The 13,426-nt window shown below is 43.7% G+C and overlaps 1 protein-coding gene across 1 annotated transcript in view; it reads left to right on the top strand.

Moving 5' to 3' along the window:
* The window catches only part of LOC142560730 (asparagine synthetase domain-containing protein 1), a 49,607-nt gene extending 39,448 nt beyond the window's left edge, over positions 1–10,159 (top strand). Inside the window, exons 12-15 of the mRNA XM_075673026.1 lie at positions 1,328–1,418; positions 5,353–5,532; positions 6,358–6,407; positions 10,019–10,159. Of these exons, the coding sequence (XP_075529141.1) occupies positions 1,328–1,418; positions 5,353–5,532; positions 6,358–6,407; position 10,019 (322 nt within the window). The 3' untranslated portion in view covers positions 10,020–10,159. The remainder of the gene's footprint in view (positions 1–1,327; positions 1,419–5,352; positions 5,533–6,357; positions 6,408–10,018) is intronic.
* The last annotated feature ends 3,267 nt before the right edge of the window (positions 10,160–13,426 follow it).

Here is a 13,426-nt window from a genome sequence, read left to right as displayed (position 1 = left end):
AAGTCAAGTGCACATCAGGTGATCAACGCAACCTTGTGTGGCTGACTCGCCCCATAGCAGTATCTCACCCTTTGGTGTGGCTTCACAGCAATGTACTACCCATTGTCATTAGGTTGCATGTCGAATCAGAATTTGCATATCATCTGCATACCACTTCATGCTTAATTTTAACTTTTGATGGTGAATAAACATGCAAAAACAGGCACACTTTTGATTAAAAGGTGCAACCATTTGACAGATCTTTCGACTAAGGCAGCCTTTAATACCTGTTATTTATACCTCTTATTCCAAGTCGTAAAAATTGAGATAGCTAATTGTCCAAACCATCATAAACATGTCTGTGACAATGCAAAACCTTGAAGTTACCACTATTAAAAGTACCTTAAAAATTTTAACTTCTTGAACAAATTTGCATGGACTTGAGCTGATTCTGGACCCTTGGCAAGTCAGCTGCACCGATTACTATGAAGTTTGTAATGCACATATATGTGTACCTTTATAGTGAAGGCAGCATTTATTTATTTAGAATTTTGTGCACATTTTTAAGCATGAAATGCTTTTAGCTTCTGTTGTCGGCGACTTTCAAGTGACCTTGAACCAAAAGCCAGAGCCATTATCCAGGCGCTTAAACAAGAACATCCGGGCATGATGCGAGAACAAAACGAGATCATCCGGGCAACCAGTCAAGACTGCATTACACACACACTAGTTACTTCTCAAACAAGGTACAAAAAATATTGCTTTGGATTTCTCCCAAATGTTTGTTCACAATATCACTCAAGCTCTAACTTCTAGTACGCCGAGGCTTTATTTGTCGTTTCCGATAGCAACGTTCAAAACGCAGATACAGGGCACCATACACTTTATTGTCATCTTTTGGTGCTGAGACAAAGTTGCTTGAGCTCTTTTAAAAACCAGCAGTCTGTGAGGTCCGCAGTGTGTCCAGCGTGCCGGCAGAGCCAGTGGCGTCTGGCAGTGGCCAAGCCGGCAGCGTCCAGCACACTGCGGATGGCTGTTTGACCGAGACGAGACTTGCAATGTGGTTCTGCCTGTGGCAGGAAACTATTGCATGCATATGGACCAGTGCACATATGGTGTGGTGTGGTCTGGCGTGGTGCACCGTTGCAACCATGCACTACACCCATTTTAACATTGTGGTTAGCATCATCTCCAACCAATCTGCTTTGCCGGTAGCCATTTCATGCTTACACCTACTCTCGGCTATGGGAGAGCCAGCTATTTTTTTCTTTTTGTTCTTTAGGTTGTTGTTAAGCTGTGTATTGAGTTATATACGTGTTCAAGCATTTGCGTCTGCTATTTTTTGCAGCATAGTGTCGGACCATGGGCGGGAAGCCAGGTTTCCATTCCTGGACAGGGATGTTGTCAATTTTCTGAACCGGGTACCAATTTGGATGAAAGTAAGTAGGCCCATCATGATCGGCAGCTTACCGCTATCCTTGAAAAGAAAAGTGTACAATCATTGCATTCTACTGGTGCTAACATATGGATCTGAAGCTTGGTGGATACCAAAGAGGCTTGAGGAGAAGCTATAAGGATAGTAGTCCAATGAGTGATGGAATGAAGAATGATAGGCATAAAAGACGTGAAGACAGGGCTTGTGGATTAAAAGCAAATGGGGGCAGCCGATACTCTAGGTGAGAGCAAGTGGGTAAAATGTAGTAGGGCAGGCCACGTAATTGGTGTAGCAAATGACCAGTGGTCTGTTAGCGAAACAGAATGGGTGTGAAGGGAAAGGGAATACAGTAAAAAATGGCAGAGAATTAAGTGGTGTGATGCGATCAACAAATTTGCAGGCATAAAAAAGGGTTCCTTCTATTTTTGTTTCAAGGGGTTCTGAACCACCCCTTGAGCTAGGTGAAAAAGCATGTTCTGCGGAGAGCATACGCTGCTGTGAATATCTCAGCAAAATTTTGCACTCGCGCACGGCACGTAAGGCTCCCAATCGGAGCGCGAAGTCACCTTTTTTTTTCAAATGCTCTCTTTTCAACAGAAGCCTTCTCATCACCCTTTTCGAAGCTGCCATGTTTCGTCACGTAGCAGATTCCTGTACATGGCTGCTATTAGCCTATAGTTAACATCAGTCAAGAATGGTGAGCCGACTGCCATCAGCTCGCGCTCAGCCACGCCCGCCCATGTATGAATTCAGCTTTGGACACACTGCTTATCGAGGTGTCATAGCCGTCAACTCTCACTAATTTCGATTAGTCTGGAACACTCAACTAGCCTCAAACTGCGCGAAACTTAAACCCAGACCACACGTATGCTATGTGATGAATAGCGATGAATTGCGATGAATAGCGGTTGGCATCTACAAGGGATACGTGCCGTTGCACACTCTCTCCCTGTTGCTCCTGGCTAGATACGCTTCATATTGAGCCTCATATTGAGGGCTTCAAAGTGTGCATCATGGATTTGCCTGCTGTCCCGGCAGGGCAAAAATGGTCGGCACCATGCAGCATGGCCAGGCTGGAGCACGCCCTCCAGCCGTGCACTTACAGTTGCGCATGGCCACACATAGCTGCAACTGCTGCATAGTTTAAATACCACGCTCACTGCGGTGTGCTCGCCCACTCACCGTAGCACTGTAGGTGGTGTATCGTCACTCTATTGCCGCTGGCGCTCCTCCACTCCTTCGGAACAAAGGACATCGAGGATGAATAGGAAAGCTAAATGCCGCACTCTTGAGTATCTGTTCTCCTACTAACTCTTATTGAAAAATTATTTCAGTAATATGTTCCCGAGAGGTACTGTACTCATTCAAAGGCGTTTTTGGGGCTTCAGAAAGACATGGTTTGGGGCCCCTTTAATCTTGGTCCACAGTAGCCGGAACACCCTGTACATTATTCTTATGAAATAAATGGTCACTTCAACAGAAGTCTATCGTAGCAGTTGGTCACGTGTACACTCGCCCACTACATTTTGCAGTTCTTTTTCGCAATAAACGCCATTTGGTGGCGGCTGGCCTTTCTATCTGCCATTCAGTTTAAGCCTGTCATGCCAGCTTTTGTAAGCACCATCTGTCTCATTGTGTTAGGTTGCAAAGTAGCCTACCGCTCTTGCATGTTTGGTGACAATGTCAGCTCAGTTGTAGAAGATGCTAGCCATGCTGTTCAGCTCTGGCGAAATGTGGGCCCTACTTTGCTGAAGTGTTGAACGTCAAATTTTGGAATGTAATGTCCCGAAACTGCACCGTGGCCTATAAAGGATGCTGTAGTGGGGAACTTCGAAATAACTTACGCCACCTGGGGTTCGTTAATGTGCATCTAAATCTAGCATTAGTACACAAACATTTTTTGATTCTGTCTCCATCGGAATGCAACTGAACCCAAGGCCTCGCGCTCAGCAGCACAATGCAACAGCCACTACATTTGTATTGTCTTTGTGCTTGTGGTTTCACACATTCTTGTGGCTTTACTTGTTACATTTAATCTTTCTGTATTTCCAAGCCATCATATTTCGCTACGGTTACTGCTTTAAGACATAACCAACTAGTTCCAGAACAAGTTCTGCTAAGCTATTTCTTTCTCTCCATGCACATGCTTAATCAGTGCAAATTGTTGCACGTATAGCAAGATCTTGTTGAAAAGGATCTGTATTCAAAAGTAACTAAGCGTTTGAAGCTGGAAGGACGAAGTTTATGGAAATCCGCTGCATAATCCAATGCGGGCTAAGCCGCCATGCTTGCAAGTAGTGCAGTCATAGATGTCTCACTCCACGCATCTCACAGTGCAATTGGTTTAGAGCGCAGCTCTTTGGCGTTCCTGGGTTTCGCGTCGTCGTCGGCGTTGTCGTCGGCCTCGTAACCAGCTCCGCCCCCCTTTCATCCCCCCAGCGCTAGCAGCGACCGACTGATACCGCTGGATGCCGCTGACGCCGCTAGAGAGTCAAGATAACGTGACTGCATAGAACACCGTCGCCGCCATGCAGAAAGAGGAGGAAAGGGTCCCCCCCCCCCCCTGTTCTTGTCTGGCGGATAGGGTGCTCTTCAGTTGCCGACGCGCCGGTTATTTCACGTAGGCCCCGGCTCGTCGACGAATACGTGACCACCTTCCCACGGCTAGACCTGGTTCTTAGCACTGCGGAAGCGAGGGTATCATATTGTTTGTGTTGGCATCGGCGGCGTTGTCCCTGAAACCAACTCCGCAGCTGGGGTTGACTCACTATCGGCGTCAGCGGCATCAGTCAGTCGCTGCTATCTCATTCCTCCTCCCTTTATCGTGTTGTCCGCTTGCTGCGCGCGCTTCTGCCACCATCGTTTGCCGCTGGGTGTACACGCCGCCCCCCTCCCCCCTCTTCCTGCGAGTCTCCGGTTGTCAAAGCGCCGGCTCGAACTTCATTCCTTTCTTCGCTCCTCCTCCAATGCAACCCCTGTGCGGTGGCAATCAGAGAGCCAGATCGGTGGCGGCGGATCTGTATATGTGCACCGCCCGAGCCGAAATTGCCGCTGCCGTTCGCCCTGTGCGGTGGCAATCAGAGAGCCAGATCGGTGGCGGCTTGACATAAAGACAAACAGCAATTTCCTAACACTTATGCGGGAGAACATCCCGTTCCTCTCGCTCGTAACGCGTTCCACGGCTGTGACAACCTCGCGAGGCACTTGTATAGATCTCGTCTTTGAGAATCAAGCATTGGTGTACCAAGTCGAACATATATCAGTCTATTTCTCCGACCACAAAGCTTCCTTCATGACTGTCAAGAACTGTTAGTGGAGTCTTTGTTAAAGGAATACGTGTGAAAAATAAAAAAAAAATTCTGTGATAGCGCATACATGTGTTGCTCGATTTCTTTGCCTCAATCTATCGAAAAGGTGAAACAGCTTATTTGCTGCGCTCAAATTTCGCATTAGGAAGTAACGTAATCGTCGGTAATTTTTTGATCTGCAACAGTCTCTATAAAACAATGACTTCATATTTTAGAACTTTCTGACACAATTTACGTCAAATGAGGTATTATTTGTGCACCTTTATGCCTGCAGTGTGTAGTGATCCATGTTTCAGTCACGAGTGGGGTGAGATGTGCTGTGACTGTCAATCACCAAAGAAACACGCCGCTCCACTAGTTTCTCCAACGCCGTCCACGCTATTAATGCGTTTTATTTCATGACAAATACGAGACGTACTACATGGAATTTCACTATGTGTACCTGCATCCTTCTTTTATGTACAACGCACTATATTTTCCTCGCAGATGCAAGCACTGAGAGAAGTCTCTCTCTAACCTTTGTCACACTGCCTGCTAATTGTGAAATGGAATGTGGCACTCAAGTTTTCTCTAGGAGTTTACTGTAGGAAACTTCTGTAGCCGAGCCGATTGTGCGTTGACGCGTTGCAGGTGAACCCCCACCTGCCTAGAGGGATCGGAGACAAAATGCTACTGCGCACGCTAGCAGCAAGCCTGGGCCTCAACGAAGCTGCCTGTCGACCTAAACGGGCCATGCAGTTTGGCTCGCGCGTTGTGCACGCCGAAGAAGACCGTGCCAAAGGTGGAGACATCTGCAAGAAACTCATGGACGTAAGTTAATGGGTCACCGGCATTTAAAAAAAAATTTTTTTTCATACCAATACTAGTGAAACTTTACATTCCTCTTGAGTTTCCTTTTGCATTGATTTTAGATATGTAATGTGTTTTGGCGTATGTCAGTTGCTTACCAAGATAATTTACATTAAGTTATGCTTTTAAGGTGACAGTAGGAGTAAAAATTGGTACCTGTTACAGAAGTTATCTCTAAGGCGTGGTTAGATAGCCACTCCAACAAGTTGAACACAGCATCACGCTTTGACCAAAGAAGACACTACACTTCTCAAGAATTGCCGTGGATCATCTAAAAGCGCAGTGACTACTCCTGTCAAGGGGTGGCACTGGTGTACACTTTCTTGAGTCTAGGTGAAGTGTCAAGTGGAGGAACGTTCCTGAATACGGGGGTTATCGTAACCGTGGCAACAAAGGCCTGGAGTCATTTTGCAGTGCTGACTGTTATGGATTCTCATACCTATCACAACAGGCCACACCACGAAGCTAGCTACCGCACACAACCTCTCTTATTGCTTTGAGTACCCGCGCTCAGTTTGTTTAAATATTCCTCCAACACTAATAACAATCGTAAAGTGCTAGCAGTAGCAACAATATATTGTACTTCAAACACATTGTTTTAAGCTAGTACTTTATTGCTGCAGCACTGGCTTTTGTGTTTGCCATTGTCAGCTGTACCAATTTAGTCAACGTAACCCCAGATGTGCACACACCGAAGCAATGGGACTCGCAAGTGAATTTAATAGAAGTGAACTCACCTGTTCATCTTGTAAGTGCCATTTTGTCTTTCTCTTTGAACCCATTCAGATCGATTTAGGATCTGTTCCCGAGAGTGAACGAGCTTACTGGAAAGCATGGTATGCATTTTTCCAATTACTTTTTGGCTGCTGCAATTTTTGTTGTGCACAAAAAATCCCTGAGGTTCGAGCTCAATGCATGCATGCCACGTGTTTTTGTGATGACTGTCTTTGATCATTGAAAGACAGGGGATTCAAGATAAAATTATCATTTTTGCTTGGCCAGGACCTTGGCTAGCAGCCAAGCCATTCTCATGGCTTCATTTTGCTAATATCAGTGTTGGTATAAGTTCACTGAACTTTTGCCTCATGACATTGATGAAAAAGATACTTCCTTTCTTCGTGCCACATGTAGCCAGCTTTTACACTTGCGGTGGTTGCATTAGCATATCTCATGCATTTCTGTGTTTTTTAATCATTCTGTCTAAAAACAATTCAATGTTTTTTCTTAAGAGGAAGCTTTAGCTCGGGTACTCCTATCTAAATGCATGTAAAAGCAGAATTCGTTTTTTTCGGCAACCACTGCACCAAATTTGACGAAATTTGTTGCATTTAAAAGAAAAACCTAAAATCTAGTGACTGTTGGTTTCAGATTTTCGATTTAGGTCGTCAATCTTTTATTAAAAATTGGCAAAAATCGAAAATTAAAAAAAAACGACACTATCAAGTTTACAACTCTGCAACTCAGCAACGAAAATTGATAATACAATTCCGTGAACTGCATCTAATAGTACATCTAAAGCGGACAAAATTGATACGTTGCACATGAATGTAAAAAAATATAGTAAAATGGAAATATGGGTTTTGAAGAACCCAATGTAAACAACGTAACAAATTCACGTAAGATATAAAATGACGTATCGAATTTGTCCGCTTTCAATGATCTGATGGATCTCCTTTACAGAACCGCGATATCTGCTCTTGATGCAGAGTTATGAATTTGTAAACTTCCTGCTTCTATTATTTTCAAACTTTCGAATTTTTGAAAATCTTTTTAACAAAATTCAGGACCTAAATAGAAATTCCGCGACCAACAGTCACTAGAATTTCACTTGCCCTCTCAAATGCAACAAATTTCATTAAAATCGGTCCGGGGGTTATCTCAGAAAAACGTTTTTGCGTTTTTATATGTATTTGAATAGGCCGCGTCGGAGTTGGGCCCGAGCTAAAGCTTCCTCTTAAGAGGAAGTTTTAGCTCGGGTGCTCCTATCTAAATGCATGTGAAAGGAGAAGTCGTTTTTGTTGGCAACCACAGCACCAAATTTGACGAGGTTTGTTGCCTTTAAAAGAAAAACTTGAAATCTAGTGACTGTTAGTTTCGAAATATTGATTTAGGTCATCAATATTTTATTTAAAAATTGGCAAAAATAGAAAATTTTGTGAAACAAAGCTATCAAGTGTACGCCTCTGTAACTCATCAATTGAAAATGATATCACAATTATGTGAATTGCATCTCATAATACATCTAAAGCGGACAAAATTGTATGTCACACATGAATCTAAAAAAAATTTTGTAATATGGAAATACAGCTTTTGCAGAACCCTTGTACACAACGTAACGAATTTGCCTAAGATATAAATTGACATATTGAATTTGTCTGCTTTGAATGGTCTAATGGATGCTATTTACAGAACCGCGATATCTGTTCCTGATGCAGAGCTATTAACTTGTAAATTTCGTGCTTCTATTTTTTTTTACTTTCACATTTTTGAAAAAATTTTTAACAAAATTCAGGCCCTAGATCAAAATTCCACTTCCAACAGTCACTAGAACTCAACTTTCTCTCGCAAATGCAACAAATTTAATTAAAATCAGACCAGGGCTCATCTCAGAAAAATGTGTTTGCATTTTACATGTATTTGAATAGGCCGCGTCGGAGTTGCGGCCGAGCTAAAGCTTCCTCTTAAGATAACAATATTGATACTTGGTCATTCACACTTAACACATGTTAAGAGGGTTTAATAGCAATTAGTTGAAGAAATAAGGGATAATGACTCTTTGCGTCTTTGCTGTTCTGTTCAGTATGTGCCACTTGTTTCCGTGACAACCAAAATAAGGGATTTAAGATTTTTTTTTTTGCTGAAAGATGGCAGCAGCAGTCGACATGAGAAACTGTGTAATGACAATAAGTTCACTAATTTACTAAATTTCGATAATTAGCCTTCTAATTAGTAAATTTGCATGAAAGTGACTTTAACAGTAAAAATTTGTGAGAATGGTGGTGACAACGAAACGAGCAGGACATGCTTAGTATGCAGGAAAAGTATGGGATGGCTGCAGTAACCACCATATATGATAATAATGCAATGAGAGGCTTTATGTACACACCTGCATTCAAATATGGGACAAATAAATTGTTGTTTTACTGTTGTTGCAACATATCTTCCACAAAATTCTCAACACACAAAAGCACCTCATTTCTGCTCTTTTGTAGACTTCACAGCAAAACAGTTTAACTTCCTTATGACAAAAACACATTTGACTCAAAAATACCTTTTTTATATACTAAATTTGCTATAAGCATGCACATTGGTATCTGCAAAAAAGAAATTGCTATCAGGTATGCCAGTTGTCCCAGTTCACTTGGATCAAGATTAAAAAAAAAACGCAAGAGCTCTAGAGAAATCGTACCGGCTGCATAGTAGTGGCAGTCGTGTGTGCTTACAGTGAGTATTTTTTTCATCACGAAGTATAATAATTAATTGATTTTACTTAGTGGACTTTTAATTGTTGCTTGAATCACAAACATATCAATTACAAAGTTGTGGGGCACCTCAAATAACCTCCGAATCAAGCATTTGTTTCGTGCTCACCTTTGCGTCGTTGGTTCTTCCGAAAAAAGAGTGCAAAACGTCCAAAATACGAAATAGATACGTGCACGCATGCCGTTACTCAAGCGCTCCCAAGCGAATAGCCACAGATACACAGCTTTACCAGCGGCAGCAGCTCGATACAAGGCATCACGCTATGTGATGGCTTATTGTAAGACACCTTATTATGCAAATTTCTCAAGGGTATCTTGGTCCAAGTTAACTGGGACACCCAGTATGTATGTCAAGGAAATGCAAGTGTGATGCCTGATGGGCCAGCGAAAGCTGTCTTGTGGATTTTGATAGCCTGTTGATGACTTGCTCTGCTGACACGTGGCAAATGAACAGCACTGAATTATAAATGAGATTGTCACTGTCATGAATCCACGGCCATGCAATCGGTGTGAGAACATGAGACTTGCACGTTGGCTTGCTGGCTGTGGGTGAGTGAAGCCAAGCCAGAAAAAGCATGCACATCTGGGATGTGCTGTTTCAACTTGCTCTTGCTACATGTACAACATTTTTGCCACCCGAATTTACATTTCTGCTGCCAGATTACGTATCTCGAGCCGCGAGGAAAAGAAATTGGCTTCGGTGTAGCCAATATAGTCTCAGATCTTGCATTTTCAGTTTTGTTGAAGTAGCAGAATACTCACTGAAATAAGGCAGTGTCACCCACATTTTAGATCCACTTGGCTAATAATACTTCAGTTCCATGTTCGTTTTAGAAAGTGCCAAGTGTACTGATGACTATCAATTGTAGAATTTTGTCTAGTGAAATGAACCAAGGGTAGCAGGTTCACTTTAAATAAGACCATCTGTTCATACCGAGCTGCTTTTGTGTCTTGTTTTTGCGCAGAGCACCTACCGGACACTGCAACTAAGATGTGGAATTCAATGCGGGCACCTACTGTGATATCTGGCAGATCTGAGTCCTCGGAATTGACTGATGTCGAGGAGCATCTGCTGCTGTAAATTATAAATATTATTGTCATAGTGACTTGCTTTGTTGTTGTTATCCATTCTGTCAGCCTAATTTCTCAAGGCATCATGGAAATTTTCTGTCATGAGTGTGAGCGTAGCTGGGAGGGATTTAAAACAGCGAAGCACACAGCGTCAATAAAGCGGCAAAGCCACCCTCTAGGTTAGCTACACAAATGTTGTGATTTAAGCTCAGCTTTCGTTTTAAAATTGCTGTGTAGTACCTCAACAAAAACAAACAATAATGAATTTTAAAAATTAATAAAAATAATTACTTATTCGTTGGTTGTCTGCACAAGCATGGGCTGACTTCATTTGTGTATATGCAGCATTTGAAAGCAAAAGTCGTAGTACTTCTAAGAGTGGCATAGCCTCCTGGAAGTAAGTAATCTTATTGTAAGACACCTTATTATGCAAATTTCTCAAGGGTATTTGTCTATTCCCAGCCAAGTCGTTCAATGTTTTCTTATATTTTTGTTGCGGCAGCAATTATATGGACACTCCAGGTGCATTTCTGCCGTCGGCGTCGTCGTGAGGTTCCGTATGAGGGAAGGCGTATGAGAGAGCCGGCGAACGCGTTCAATCTCGCGTGCGCGAGCAAGGAACGCGGCCGGGACGCATGCCCCCTCTTGTCGCGCGCGAGGCAGGGGGGGTCAGGCGAGAGCGGAGGGGAGTTTTGCTCCGGCGGCTGCTAGGGTGCCTCGATGACAGCCTCGCCCGACGCTCCGTACAGAGTGGAGACAACCGCGGCGTCTACTACGGCGTTGGCCTCGCGAATCGCGGACGCCGTATAGTATAGATCCCTGTGGCGGACGTTATAGGGACGCGTTGCCGGCGCTCGTGTGTCCTGAAAGCGATCTGCAATGTTTCCAGACTGCGCGTAGTGACGATAGGTTCGTGTGCGCTGTGCTTTCGACGTTTCGTACGCGTCGAAGCGACATATGCACGGAGCTCGATTGGCTCGCGCCGGGTGCCGCGATTCCCAACTCCAGCGTTATCACGGACATTTTGTCATCGAGCGATGTTTGTTCATGTTTAAATGTTACAAACATCTGTACATATTTAACTGCTGCTGCTTCGCATACATCACTTCCCACGCATGCGCTGACGACGATTTACTCGATAAATAAACGAATAAGCAGAGACAATCTTTTTTCGCGAAATATGGAAAATCTGTAAGCCTCTAGCCCGTGAAAATATCGTCTCAGGCACGGAAAATACCATCTGTCGAAAGTGCTGCTGCTTCGCGTACACCACTACCCACGCATGAACTGACGACGATTTACACGGTAAGTAAACGAATAAGAAGAAATTCATTTTCTCGCAAAGAAATGGAAAATCGTAGTCAGCATGCGCCACGACCGGCTTTATTACTGCTGCGCTGAGAAAGAAAAATATTACCGCTATCAGCCGTTAGTCGGGTACAGCTTTTTGTGGCCATGCAGGGGAATTGCTACGAGCGCGAGACGCCTGCTTCTGCGCTGTTCTCGCACGCTCATGAGAGAGAGACTTAAGCCTGTTAGCTGACAGCTCGCGCTCTTAACTACCACTGTATACAGAAAGCTGTCCACGATTATTGCATCTTATAAATATTAACACGTCTTTGCGGTGCGTGCTTAAAAAACGATGCGGTTTAACTCTGCTTACCGGCAACACGGTAACGCAAGCGTACTGAAGCTAACAGAAGCGCACGGCGGGCGCTGCCGAAATGAGGGTAAGTTGTGGCGCCACCTGTTGCGGCGCGCTGTCCCTCCTGAACAGTCACGTGGTATTTACGCGGACACGCGCCGCCATAGGAGCCGGCGTAGTCAGCAGGTCGCGAGTAATAAAGCCGGTCGTGGCATGCGCTGACTACGACTTACGCGGTAAATGAACGAATTAACAGAAATAATTTTCTCGCAAAAAATGGAAAAACCGTAAGCTTATAACCCATGAAAATATCTCGGCCACCGAAAACAATTTCTGTTAGAAGTGCTGCTGCTTCGCATACATCAATTCCCACGCATGCGCTGAGGCGGATTTACGCGATAAATAATCGAATAAGGAGTAATGAATTTTCTCGCCAAAAAATCGGAAAACCGTAAGCCTATATAGCCCATGAAAATATCGCCTCAGCCACGGAAAAAAACTTCTGTCGAAACTGCTGCTTCTTCGCTCACATCACTTCCCACGCATCCGCTGACGACGATTTACGCAATAAATAAACGAATAAGTGGAATTAATTTTCTCGCCAAAAATGGAAAAACCGTTAGCACATGAAAATATCGTCTGAGCAAACGGAAAACAACTTCTGTCGAAACTACTCGTTCTTCGCGTACATCCCTTCCTACGCATGCCCTGAGGACGATTTAAGCTATAAATAAACGAATAAGCGGCAATAATTTTCACGCAAAAATTGGAAAAAGGGTGAGCCTATAGCCCATTAAAATATCGTCTCAGCGACCCAAAATAACTGCTGTCGAAACTGCTCGTTCTTCGCGTATTCGCTGACTACGATTTACGCGATATATAAACGAATAAGCGGAAATAATTTTCACGCAAAAATTGGAAAAACGGTAAGCCTATAGCCCATGAATATATCGTCTCAGCGACCGAAAATAACTGCTGTCGAAACTGCTCGTTCTTCGCGTACATCCCTTCCTACGCATGCTCTGACGGCGTTTTACGCGATAAATAAACGAATGAGCGGAAATAATTTTCACGTAAAAATTGGAAAAACGGTAAGCCTATAGCCCATGAAAATATCGCCTGAGCCACCGAAAATAACTTATGTCGAAACTGCTCGTTCTTCGCGTACATCCCTTCCTACGCATGCGCTGACGGCGTTTTACGCGATAAATAAACGAATAAGCGGAAATAATTTTCACGCAAAAATTGGAAAAACGGTAAGCCTATATAGCCCATGAAAATATCGTCTGAGCCGCCGAAAATTAATTCTGTCGAAACTGCTCGTTCTTCGCGTACATCCCATCCTACGCATGCTCTAACGGCGTTTTACGCGATAAATAAACGAATGAGCGGAAATAATTTTCACGTAAAAATTGGAAAAACGGTAAGCCCATGAAAATATCGTCTGAGCCACCGAAAATAACTGCTGTCGGAACTGCTCGTTCTTCGCGTACATCCCTTCCTACGCATGCTCTGAAGGCGTTTTGCGCGATAAATGAATGAGCGGAAAAAATTTTCACGCAAAAATTGGAAAAACGGTAAGCCTATAGCCCATGAAAATTTCGTCTCAGCGACCGAAAATAACTTCTGTCGAAACTGCTCGTTCTTCGCGTACATC

The sequence above is a fragment of the Dermacentor variabilis genome, chromosome 10 (genome assembly GCF_050947875.1).
Source record: "Dermacentor variabilis isolate Ectoservices chromosome 10, ASM5094787v1, whole genome shotgun sequence".
Classification (NCBI taxonomy): domain Eukaryota; kingdom Metazoa; phylum Arthropoda; class Arachnida; order Ixodida; family Ixodidae; genus Dermacentor; species Dermacentor variabilis.
The sequence above is the reverse complement of the archived record's forward strand: the minus strand, read 5'-3'. Positions and strand labels throughout refer to the sequence as shown.